The sequence below is a fragment of the Ambystoma mexicanum genome, chromosome 4q (assembly GCF_040938575.1).
Source record: "Ambystoma mexicanum isolate Mex_15411 chromosome 4q, UKY_AmexF1_1, whole genome shotgun sequence".
NCBI classification, from domain to species: domain Eukaryota; kingdom Metazoa; phylum Chordata; class Amphibia; order Caudata; family Ambystomatidae; genus Ambystoma; species Ambystoma mexicanum.
Genome location: NC_090928.1, coordinates 80,330,131 through 80,342,265, shown reverse-complemented (window position 1 = coordinate 80,342,265; position 12,135 = coordinate 80,330,131). Strand labels below are relative to the sequence as shown.

The 12,135-nt window shown below is 47.3% G+C and overlaps 1 protein-coding gene across 5 annotated transcripts in view; it reads left to right on the top strand.

Moving 5' to 3' along the window:
- The window catches only part of NCOA7 (nuclear receptor coactivator 7), a 1,232,944-nt gene that overhangs the window by 1,216,562 nt on the left and 4,247 nt on the right, over positions 1-12,135 (top strand). For all 5 annotated transcript variants that reach the window (XM_069607511.1, XM_069607508.1, XM_069607509.1 and 2 more), the window contains 2 exons: positions 832-927; positions 1,116-1,189. In XM_069607511.1, the coding sequence (XP_069463612.1) occupies positions 832-927; positions 1,116-1,189 (170 nt within the window). The remainder of the gene's footprint in view (positions 1-831; positions 928-1,115; positions 1,190-12,135) is intronic.

Genomic DNA, 12,135 nt, shown 5'->3' with positions numbered 1-12,135 from the left:
GACACCTTTTATATAGCTCATAGGCATTGGTGTTGAGACCTAAGAAAAGGTTACTCAAGTTCAGTATGAGGCTAGTTTCCTGATTGTGTCCTGGTATTCCTAAGAAATGAATAGGAGTGGCACACAAAGAAGTACATTATGTTTCCCCTGCCATCTTGACCTCTTAGTTGGTAGGGGCTAATGCATCGGCAGTGAGGGACTTGTATTGGAAAGTCGAAAGGGACTATGGGAAGAGAGGTTAGGCTAAATCTCATGGGACCTCTTTGTTTGGTGTCTCTGCCGATAGACCATCATTTGTTCCATAGTGTTATGGGATGCAGCATAGCACAGCTGCCGCTTCAAAGATGCCAGAATAGGACCGGCAGGCTGAGGCTAAAATAAGTTCAATGTGGAATCCTGTAAAAGACACTTTAGCAGTTGTAAGTTATCCAAAGTGTACCTTAGTTTTTATTTTGACATAACTTTTTTTGTCAGGGGCTAGGAGTAATTTGATCTTCTGCCACCTGTAGAATAAATATATCTAGCTTTCCTACAAAAGATAAACTATACTTCAATAAAAAGGCGCACACACTTTGTAAGTTCAGTAGGCAAATGCTTGCTAGTGCATTAATAAAACTGCAAACCTGGATTTATCCGTCCTATCCTGCATTGCTAATCCTAGAGCTGGACATGTTCGGAAAATGTTTTTTTATATGGTGCTGGCCGAGATTTTCCCATTCAATAAAATGCTATAAAAAATGTTTTTTTGTGTGTATTGCCATTTGCTGTCCTGCACCTGTGCTTGTTACAGAGCGGTAATAAAAAAGAGCCTTATTGACTTCCCCCATGCAGGTCTTTGGAGCATATGCAACTCATCCTTTCAAGTTCAGCGACCACTATTATGGGACTGGGGAAACCTTTCTCTACACCTTCAGCCCTGATTTCAAAGTAAGAAAAAGTACTTTTTCACGTCGCTATTTGCCGCCTAGTTCTCAGATATGTAAATTTCATCGATTCTTTTTTTGTTTTTGTTTTGTTTTTGTTTTTTTCATCTGGCGACTTAATATTGGATTGTAGCCAGTAAGTCTCAACCTTCTTGTTCAGACGTTAACACGATTTTCGTTTTATTCTCACAGGTTTTTAAGTGGACGGGAGAGAATTCCTATTTCATCAATGGGGATATTACCTCTTTAGAACTGGGAGGTGGAAGGTATGTTTTCTCAGAAGGAATATATCAGTTTAACTATTTTGTATGTGGTTAAAGCTTAATGGGGTGGCATGCTTTAGACATTACCCCTAGGAGATCATTGTGCTAGGCATCAACATTCCCAACACTATTCCAAGAGATGCCAAAATGATTTTGGATGATGGAATAAAAGAGGGCCTCAATACAGCTGTGTTGACACTAAAAGTGTGGGTTTTTTCTGTAAAATACCCCCTGTTTAAGAGCTCCCTATATGGCAATGGTTTTATATCACTGGAGGTGTTGCAAGGGAATACCACTAGTGGTAAGTACCTCTGGATTACAAGTTGACAGGCTTCCTTTAAAATACTCAAATAGTTCCTTCCTTCCCAATGGTGGGAAGAAAATGTCTCCATGCGATTTTTATTTTCCCTGTACAGAAGGGATGCACAAGTGAGTCACTTCATTGCATGAAAAAAGTATTTTCTATGCAGGTATTACAAGAGCGTGCAAAATGGGCATCTCTGTTGCCCACCTTCTGAATACCTTTGACATTAAATGCAAAGGGTTCCCACAAAAAGAGAGCAAGTGAAAGGGCAAACTCCTGGAAAATCTGGTCATCTCTCAGCTTAACCTTCATTCTGATTCTGTTGGCTGTCTCCATGACCACCAGTCAGGCTTCAGAGCGGCCAGACGCACAGAAACTGCTCTCCTGCACATCCGTGAAGATCTGCTCTCAAACCATGACTCTAATATGCCCTTTGTCCTCATCCTACTCGATCTCTCTTCTTCCTTTGACACGGTCAACCATACCGTCCTGTTCAACCGTCTCTGTGATAACCTGGGTATCACCGATCAGGCTCTGGCCTGGCTGACCTCTTTCCTCTGATTGACCCACCCAGGTCCAACTGGGGTCCTTCCTATCATCAATCTTCCTCTCTTCTTACGGTGTTCCCCAGTGGTCTAACCTCTTGCACTGGCTTTTTAACCAATACCTGGCAACTCTTGCCCACTGCATTGCCATTTTCTGCTCAAACTTCCAGTGCTACGCTGACGACACAACTCATTTTCAGGCTGCCCTCTGCCACCTCCTCTCCCTCCCTCTCTCATCTCTGATTGCCTAACTGCCATTCAAGATTGGTGTGCCGCCAATAATCTGTCTGAATGCCAGCAAGACGGAGATCCTCCTCATCGGCACACCTTCACCATCATTTCCCTCACTCTCTGGCCGGCCTCCCTTGGCTGCCCTCCTACCCCTACCTGCGAGACAAAGAACCTCAAAGTCATCTTTGACTCCACACTTTCCTTCTCTGCCCATATCTCTGATGGCTCACTTCCTACTGCACCTCCTTAGAGGTACTCTGCATTTCCTCTCCTTCCCCCAGAAGCTCTCTGTCTCCCAAGCTCTGGTTCTCTCTAGCTTGGACTATTGTAACAGCCTCTTTAATCTACCTGCCTCTACTCTCCGCCCTCTGCAACTATCCCTAACAGGACTGCAAGACTTGTCCTTGGACTCAAGCCCTGGAATTGTATCTCTCCAGCTCTGAAATCTCTCCTTTGGCTCCCAGTGGATGCACGGATTACATTCAAAACCCTCTGCATTGTTCACAAGGCTTTCTGGGGCCTGGGTCCAAAATACCTTCCGCTATCCTTCCGCAAATACCTCCCCTCTCGAGCTCTTCGCTCCTCTACCTCCAACTCCCTCAGGGTAAGTTGCTTTTCAAAGAAACAAGCTGTGGGTAGATCTGTCTTCGGCTGGGGCCTCCCTCTGCAACAGCCCCCCTGCCACTCTAAAACTTGAGGAAAACCATCTCCGGTTCCGGAAGCACCCCAAGACCTTACTCTTTGCTTCTGCCTTCGCTCCCCCTCTCCCCTGCTGATCTGTTCTCTCTTGGCACTATGCACCTGCTCACCCTGCCACCCTCCCGCACTGCCTCTAGGCCACCCCTTGCACTGGGGTCTGTATCTGTACCCATACAGTCCCGCCCCCTTTTTCTTCCTGCACTTATCAGACCTACCCTCTCTGCTACCTCAAACCCAGCACTTGCCACTTGCTGGCTGCACTACCACGGTTTGTTGCCTTTATTATTTATCTGTTTTCTCCTTTGTTCTGCATTTTCCACTTCTCCCCCTCTCCCATGCCATGCACTTGCGCATTCTCAATGTCACTGGGCCTAGTAAGGTTGTTGTTTTGTTCTCCCCTGTTCCCCTCCCTCGCCTTGTCGCGCTCTGAAACACTTGTGTATGAGCGCGATAGAAATAAAATATCATTATCCATCAATATCAATAAAGAGACCACATGTAACTTTTCCATTTGGCATGGGGGGGAAGCACCAAGCTGCTTTTATTACATAGTGTTGTGTTCTCTGGTGTCTAGGGATTTTCTAAGCAGTTCTCTGCCTTCCCCTGGAATTGTTTGTTTCTAAAGGATTCCTACATTCCACTGATTCCTCATCACTTTACAAGCACAGCCAATCCCTTGACACCTCTAATGCACTGAGAATGTCTATGCAAGTATATTTCGAGGTGACCTTATTGCCACTAAGAGGAATCTATGGGCGGAACTTCCATCAGAAAGAGCATTACCAAGAGGTATGACATTTTGTTCTTCTAAGGGATTCAACTATTATCGACTCCCAAAGCAATACATAGATTTGGGGCGGAAAGAGAGCAAGGATACCACCACCTATTCCAGAAAGCTCTGGAGGGCTGCTCTACCAAAACTATTGTCCTGCCCAGATTGTCAATCCAAGTGGTAATGTTTGCGAATGTGTGCACGGATCCCCATGTAGCCACCAGGCAAATGTCCAGGACAGGGACTCCTCTGTAGGATAGAGGTGGTATTCTTTCGGCTGGCTTAATGAGCTCTGAGACCTTCCGGCACATCCTTTCCAGCAAGAACGAAGTATTCTGAAATGCAGAGGATGATTTACCATGACAGGGTCTGCTTGGTCACAGCCCTTTTGTCATAAGCGGTCTGCCCTTCTCCAATAGAGTTTCCGGAGACAAGCAATGACTGGAGGGGCAGGGGTGAGGGCGTTGAGCAATATACCTGGTGAAAGACCTGTAAGGCCAATGCTTCAGATGTGGCAAGACACTATTCCATGCTGAACACTGAAACCCTCCCTTCTCCAGGGGTCGTATGATGGAAGTCTTCGTCAAAGGGGCTTCAGACACATGGGGCGCCTTGGCCCCTCTTGCTGGTTGGGCAACCTTTACATTTTTGCTTGCCCGAGGGGAAATTGTCCACTGCCCACCTGGGCATAGGAGGGGAAGAGTAAAAAAAGAAACCTGATTCTACTCATGGGAGCAGCGGGTTGTTTCTGCTGTACTGCCAGACCCCAGGGCTTTGGTAGTAATCCTCGAGGGCTGGAATAATGTATGGAGGGCCTCATCGCCCTTTGTCCCAAGCAAGTTGTTGCAGTCAAACTGCATGTCCAGGAGTTTATGGTGAACATATGGTTTGAAACCAGTACCTCCTCCACCCTGTTCCTGTTTCTATGGTACATGGCATCCAGCCGAGTCAATGCCTCACTGCAGAATTTGGCCTCCATGCCATCCTTTACCAGTGTCCCAGGGTCCCAAAGCACTTCATCTCACTAGAAGGCGGTGCTATGCAGTACCTGGGACTACTGACAAGCGGCCAAAAGAGTACTTAGCCAGGGTACTGGAAACATGTATGGCCCATAAGCCCAGACTGCCTGAGCCTAAGACCTTTATCCCCCAAGCATCCAGCATCTTACACTCTGTCAGGAGGTAAGGTGGGGATGGAGTACGTTTTCAGGCTCCCCTTGGCAGCCTGAACCACAAGGCTCTCAGTGGGAGGCATGCAAGGAGAGAAATGCCAGGTCTGCGTGTGCCGTCCTATATTTCTACTGTTGGGACCGAAGTAGGCTTATTCCACAACTCGAACACTGGGGTCTCCACTGCCAGATTGAATGTCAGAAGTGTCTCTTTTTGCAGACCTTCATCAAGAATGTCAGTTGATTCAAATTGAACTTTTGGTCATGAAGAGGAAAGATGTCTAGCTGCTGAGATGTATCTAGTCAGCTTGCCGTTTGCAAATCCAAGGCAACGTCCATCAAAACACCATCATCCCCATGAACTCCTCATGGAAACCTTGGACTTCCCTAAAAGGGAAAAAGGTTTCAAGTCCAAAAGGGATGAGGTCGCTCTCCTTGTCAAAGATATCCTCCATCTTTGACATAATGCACCCTAGGAAGCAAAATGTTCTGACAAGGAGCCTCGGTCCGATGGTGCTGTGGAAGGTGGAATAAAGTGCTACATCCACCTTGGCAAGGCCTCACAGTGCTAACTTGGAAGCTCCAAGAGCACTGCCCCAAATCAACAAAGTAAGCAGACCCCACTGAGGGGGGAGAAAACGGGGTTTAGTCTGTCTAAAATCCAAATGGTTGACTGTGAAGCACAGGGAGATTGTCAGAGTTCCAAAGGTTGGCTGCTTGAACAGAAAATGTACGACCACCCCACCTTGCATATTTGAATCTTGGAACAGACAGAAGTCAAGCAGATGCTGAACGAAACAACATGCAGCTAGATTATGATGGGCCTTGTGTAGAAGATAGAGGGCCTTCAACATGATATGCTGTTCCACCGGAAGACAATGTAATGATCAGATGCAGGAGAGATATGATCTCCTCAGCCCAAAAAGAAGCCTGGCTGCCACGTTCTGGACAATTTGCAATCATCGTAGGATCACCTTGGACAATATAGAAAACAATTCTACTATAGACAAAAGCATTAAATAATTGGATTGTGTGAGGAAATTTAAAATCTAGAAATCTCTTTGAGAGGCGCAGATGGAAAAAGCATGATCTAGATACCATAGACGCCTGATCGTCTAAAGACAGGGAGGGGTCCAACCATACTCCCAAGATTGACATATGGCGCAGGAGCTGGGAAGGCTTCGAACAATGCAGGCCAGTGCTGAGTCAGCTAGGGGTCCAACACTGACGCACCTTCCACATTTTCAGGGAAGTATTTATAAGAAGGCCTAGAACATAGCAAAATCTACGTTTAAAAACAATCTTAAACTTCAAACTGTTCAGGTTCCTTCCCAAACTGCCCTGTTCCAAAAAATCCTTGACACAATCAGCTTAGACGTCCTCTGAGCCTCCTAATCAGAAGATCAATTGAGTGTCATCAGCATAAATGTAGAACTTGGCTTCAAAAGACCGAATTACATCTGCCAAATGACTAATATAGATGTTGAGCAAAAAGGGACTTAAAGTTGCAGCTTGGGGAACAATGGGTTTAACAGGCGATACATAATGATTCTGACAACTGACTGGCTTGAACCTGTGAGAAGAGAAGACGGCCAGGGCAGTGCCTTCTCTCTAATGCCAAATTCGAAAGGACTGGATAGAAGAATAAAATAGTCTACAATGTCAAAGACAGCGGAGATGTCCAATAAAATCAGAACCCCTGAAACTCTGCTGTCAACCACACGTCTAAGATTGTCCATAGCTGCCACCTCTACCAGTTCGGTGCTGCATCCATGTTGGAAAATCCAGTAGACCCTGATTTTCCACAAAAGATTGTAGTTCAGACTTCACCAGGGCGTATAGCAGTTTGCTAGGATAAGGGATAATGGATATCGGACGAAAGCTGGAAAATATCTCACATCCAACAAAGGTTGTTCCCTTAGAGCCGATGACCAGCTGCTTTGGGAGGACTGGACTCCTTTTGCCGTCTACTACCTTCTGCACACTGGCATGTCTATACTTGCATGGTATGCCCATAGGTGTCTCCTCATCCTGTCCCTACCTTGTTTCACTCGAATCCATTGTTACCCTCATTGCTCCCTTGGCATTTGCTAATGCTTTAGCACCTCCAGGAGGTAGTAGATTCAGGCATTGGGTGAACCTATCACTTTTTCATGTCCCTTGTTTGGCAGGCTTTTAGTTTGGCTTGCGAAATTGCCCCCTGACCCAGGGCTCTAATGCTCAACTAGTCGCTAGTTATTTTTCCACCTACCGTCCGGTATCTGCCCCATGAGTCTTCGACACTTAGCACAGGTGTATTTTGCTTTCCAGCTTATCAGGCATTTTTCTTGTGGCTGTGTCGTAGAGCAGTGGGTTGAGGACTTGTATGTCTTTCCCCCTTTTCACAATTTTCTCAGAATGGTCTATTCATCTGCACCTTTCATCAGCTATCGGTCTGTCATTTCATTTTCCATTTTCGGCACACTATTTACCACGTCTCTATTCTTTTTGCACACCATGGTTCAAGTAAAATATACATGTGATCATTATTTATTTATAATTTGTATATAGCGCAGACTTGACAAATTGTATCCGAGAGCTATACACAAATGTCGAACATAAAATAGAATTAATCTTTCAAAAATCAAAACAATTCTGTGAACATATAAAAGTATACCCAATTGCATATAGAAGTGTCCCCAACCACATTTAGAAGTGTACCCAATTGCATTTAAAAGTGTATCCAATTGCATACAGAAGTTGCACCCATTAGACTTGCTGGAAAGATGCATTTAGAAGTGTACCCAACTGCATTTAGAAGTATCCCTAACCACATTTAGAACTGTACCCAATTGCATTTAGAAGTGTATCCAATTGCACCTAGAAGTTCTCTGAAAAGTTTAATTTGGAAGTGTCCCAACTGCACTTAGAAGTGTACCCAGTTGCATTTAGAAGTGTACCCAACTGCATTTAGAAGCTGCGCCCAATAACCTCCCTGAGAAAATTTCATTTAGAAGTGTACCCAATTGCATTTAGAAGTTGCACCCATTAGCCTCCCTAAAAGTGTTCAATTCAGAAGTATACCCAATTGCATTTAGAAGTGTACCCCATTGCATTACGGAGCGTACCAAATTGCAGTTAGAAGTCTACCCAATTGCTTAGAAGCACCAATTAGTCTTTGACTAATTGGACCTGGAAGTGTGCCTAAAAGCGTGAGTCACCGATCCTAGAACTCCAATCGGAAAACCCTCCTAAATCAACCCAAAGCTCACACCAATCATGAGCGCGCCAACTCCACCAGTGCCTGTCGGAATCGACTCCCGTTGGCCTACTCCACTCTCCGATCTACCTTCCTTCCCGCCCGAGACAACCCACCCTCCTCCGCAATCCCTGCCATCACCCTCTCCAAATACCAAGCCAGGGGGGCACGATGGCGTGCCACTCACCCCATGACCACTCACCCCCTGAACCACACCGCCACTCAACCCAAGACCTCTCGTCCTCTGAACCACACTGCCGACCCGCCAGCACTTGCCATGCCCGCTCCCCTCACTACCACACCCTGCAATCACCCACCCCCTGCCTTGCCATCACACCCCTGCCACCTCCCCCCCCGACTCCACCCTTTCCCCCCTCCCTAAAAACTGCACGCCTAGCCCTAGCGAGAAACGAAGCTGCCTCTCGCTCCCCCTCCGACCCCCCTACCCTCTCTTTCACACCAGTCGCAGCAAAGAAACTAAAGAGGAAATGTTCCTGGTCCACCTCAACCTCTCTGCTCTCATCGCCTCCCTTGTCTCGACCCTCCACCTCTCTCCCACAATCTCCCCCCTCCCCTGTGGCCTCTCCCTTCCTGAAACCCCTCTCCCTCGATTTCTCTTCAACTGCAACTGAAACTCCCAACCGCCCACTCCCCATCCTCAAATCCCCCACCCCAAACCCGATCATCCTATCACACACAGTCACCCAACCCCGCCCGAAGCCTGCAAAACTTTCGGCTCGCCCACTCTTCCCTAGCATCACCAACCGTACCCCTCTCCCTCCACTCTCTCCCCCTCCGCCCAATCCCGCTCCAGCACCAAAACCAACCTTCCCTGCCGATGTGAACTGTATCCTATTTAACGCCCGTTCTGTAGCAAAAAACAGACATTGCATCTTTGACCTCCTCGCCTCCGCCAAACCAGACCTAGCTTTCATCACTGAAACCTGGCTCTCTGATGATTTCAGCCCAATCGCAAATGAAGCCTTTCCGCCCGACTACTGCCTCATCCCACTGAACCGTCCGTCCAGAGGAGGGGGGGTAGCATTTGTCTTCAAATCTCTCTTCCGCGCTTCAATCATGGACAACCAACCCTCTATTCCATCCTGCGAATCTCTCCTCGTTAAACTATCCCTCTCCCCGTCGCTCTCACACACCTTCCTAATAATCTACAGGCCCCCTGGCTACGATAGACATTTCGCAAATAACCTTTGCGACTCTATTGCCACCCTCCAAATAAACCATCCCAACCTCACCCTTCTCGGAGACTTCAACATATGGCTCGACATCCCCACCAACCCTATGACACACGCCCTGGTTGATGGTCTGGATGCAATTAATCTCCAACCCCACATAAACGGCCCGACTCATTTTAAAGGACACACTCTCGATGCCATCTTTAGCTCCAACACCCTGATTCAGTTAAAACCCCCCACCCCTATCATCTGGTCCGATCACTTCATTCTCTCGTTCACCATCCCCTCTCCCGGCCCCCTTCCCGTACTCGCATCGGAACCTCCGAACCTACGCAAATGCTGGAAAAAACTAATAATCTCCCCGGACCTAGCCGAGGCACTCCTCCAGTCTCCACCGCCTACATGCCGCCCCAACAACCAACTAACACCTGAGGCCTTTGACACATGGCTCAACGCATCTCTGATGCGACTCACCTCCCCCCCACCCCCCGTGCAAACCATCAACCCGCCGTGGCCCTTTCCCCAGATGGTTCACTCCTGAGCTGAAGACCACTAAACAACACTACAAATACCTAGAGCGCAATTGGCAGAAAGAGAAAACCCACGAGAGCAGGACCACCTTAGCCCGACACTTGTACCGGTACAAGGCCGAAATCCGGAAAGCTAAAAAAGCCCACTACAACACCCGAATCCTAAACTGCAAAAACCCAAGCAAAGAACTCCACAAAATCATTTCCGAATTCACCAATCCAGCTTGTAATACAACCGTCCCGACCCCGTCACAATCACTGTGTGACTCAAGCTCCCTCCACTTTTACACCACAGCTATTGAAAGGACAAAAACTCTAAACACCAAACTGGCTCTCTTACAGCCAATTGACAATCCTCCACCCGTACCGGCCAGCCTGTCACCTACAACCTCTACCCAACCAACGTTCGAATCCTTTAGTCCAATATCACCAGAACAATTTCTCAAACTTCTATCAGCCCGCAAACCATCTGGATCCCCTCTGGATCCCTGCCCAGCCACAACCCTTAAAGAAATGTTTGCTTCCACCTGCGCTGGAGAACATGCAAGATCTATCATAAACGCCTCCCTGTCCACCGGTATTTTTCCCGAAGCATTCAAAATGGTACATGTCAAACCACTAATTAAAAAATCTTCACTCGACCCTCTCGAGCCCAATAACTACCGCCCAATCTCAAACACCAGATTCCTTGCCAAACTCATTGACCGAACCGCCTACTCTCAACTAAATGCCTTTGTCGAAGCCAATAATCTCCTTGACCCCGCCCAATCAGGCTTCAGATCACGTCACGGAACTGAAACCACCCTAACCTCGATCTGGGACGACCTTAAAATGACAGCAGACTCCGCAGGATGTGCCGCTCTAATCCTTCTCGACCTATCCGCTGCCTTTGACACGATCAATCACTCAATCCTCCTAGACCGCCTCCACTCCCTAGGAATTTGTGGAACCGCTCTTAAATGGATAGCTTCATTCCTCAAAGACAGGCACCAAATAACAACACTCTCAAGCTTTACCTCCCAAGCTCGACCAGTCGACAGGGGAGTCCCTCAAGGAGCATGTCTATCCGCCCTCCTGTTCAATCTCTACCTGATCACCCTCCCACCAATAATTCGTTCACACAACATCCTATGTTACAACTACGCCGACGACACGCAACTAATTCTAAAATTCCTGAACTCAAAACCCAACTCCCCACCCGACCTCGCATCCTGCCTCCTTAACATAGAACGCTGGATGACCCAAAGTCACCTCTTGTTAAACCCCTCCAAAACAGAAATCATGGTTTGCGGCAACCCCGATCTTCTTCCGCACCCACTACCCTGGCCACCCGCCATGGGCAACTCACCGACACCCTCCAACACAGTGAAAAATCTTGGATGCACCCTGGACTCCGACCTAACACTCTCGCGCCAAGTCAACAATGTCTCAAAGTCCTGCCACTACCACCTTAAAACCCTTAGACGCATCTTTCCATACCTCTCATTTCCCAACAGAGTCTCCGCTGTCCAATCAATCGTCATATCCAGACTCGACTACGGAAACCCCCTATACCTCGGAATCCATGCCTACCAACTGAATAAACTCCAAAGAGCACAAAACGCGGCGGCCAAAATGATACTTGCGCTCGGTCCAAGAGACCACGTATCCCCAGCCCTTAAAATACTGCACTGGCTCCCAATAGCCCGTAGGGTGGCTTTCAAAACCTTAGGCCTCTCCCATCGAGCACTGCATAAAACTGGACCTCAATATCTTCAAGACAAACTAATACCTTATCATCCCACTCGCACCCTAAGATCAAGCTCAGCCGGCCTCCTAGTAATTCCCAAGACAAACTCAGTCAGGCTAGGCGGATCATCATTCTCAGCTCTGGCTCCAACCCTGTGGAACTCGCTCACACCCCACATACGCCTTAACGTCCTTCCGCAAACAACTGAAAACCTGGCTCTTCCCATAAAACCAAACCAGCATCATCACAATAATACCGATCCATCAAAATACCTGAAGCGAGAAATGACAGCTAAATATTAGAAAGACAAACATACCTAAGCGAGTAAAGTAGATCAAAACAGTAAAACGGATAATAGGAATAATTCATTGAGAAACTTAGGAGATCTGAACCGATGAAAGGGACAAAATGAATGAGGAAGGAACACAGTGAATGACATAAACGAAATAGTTCGAATAGATGAAGCGTATAGAACAAACGAATAAACTAAGTGGAAGCGAGCATGAGTGGAAGAAAAGACGACTAGAAAGATCAAATAAG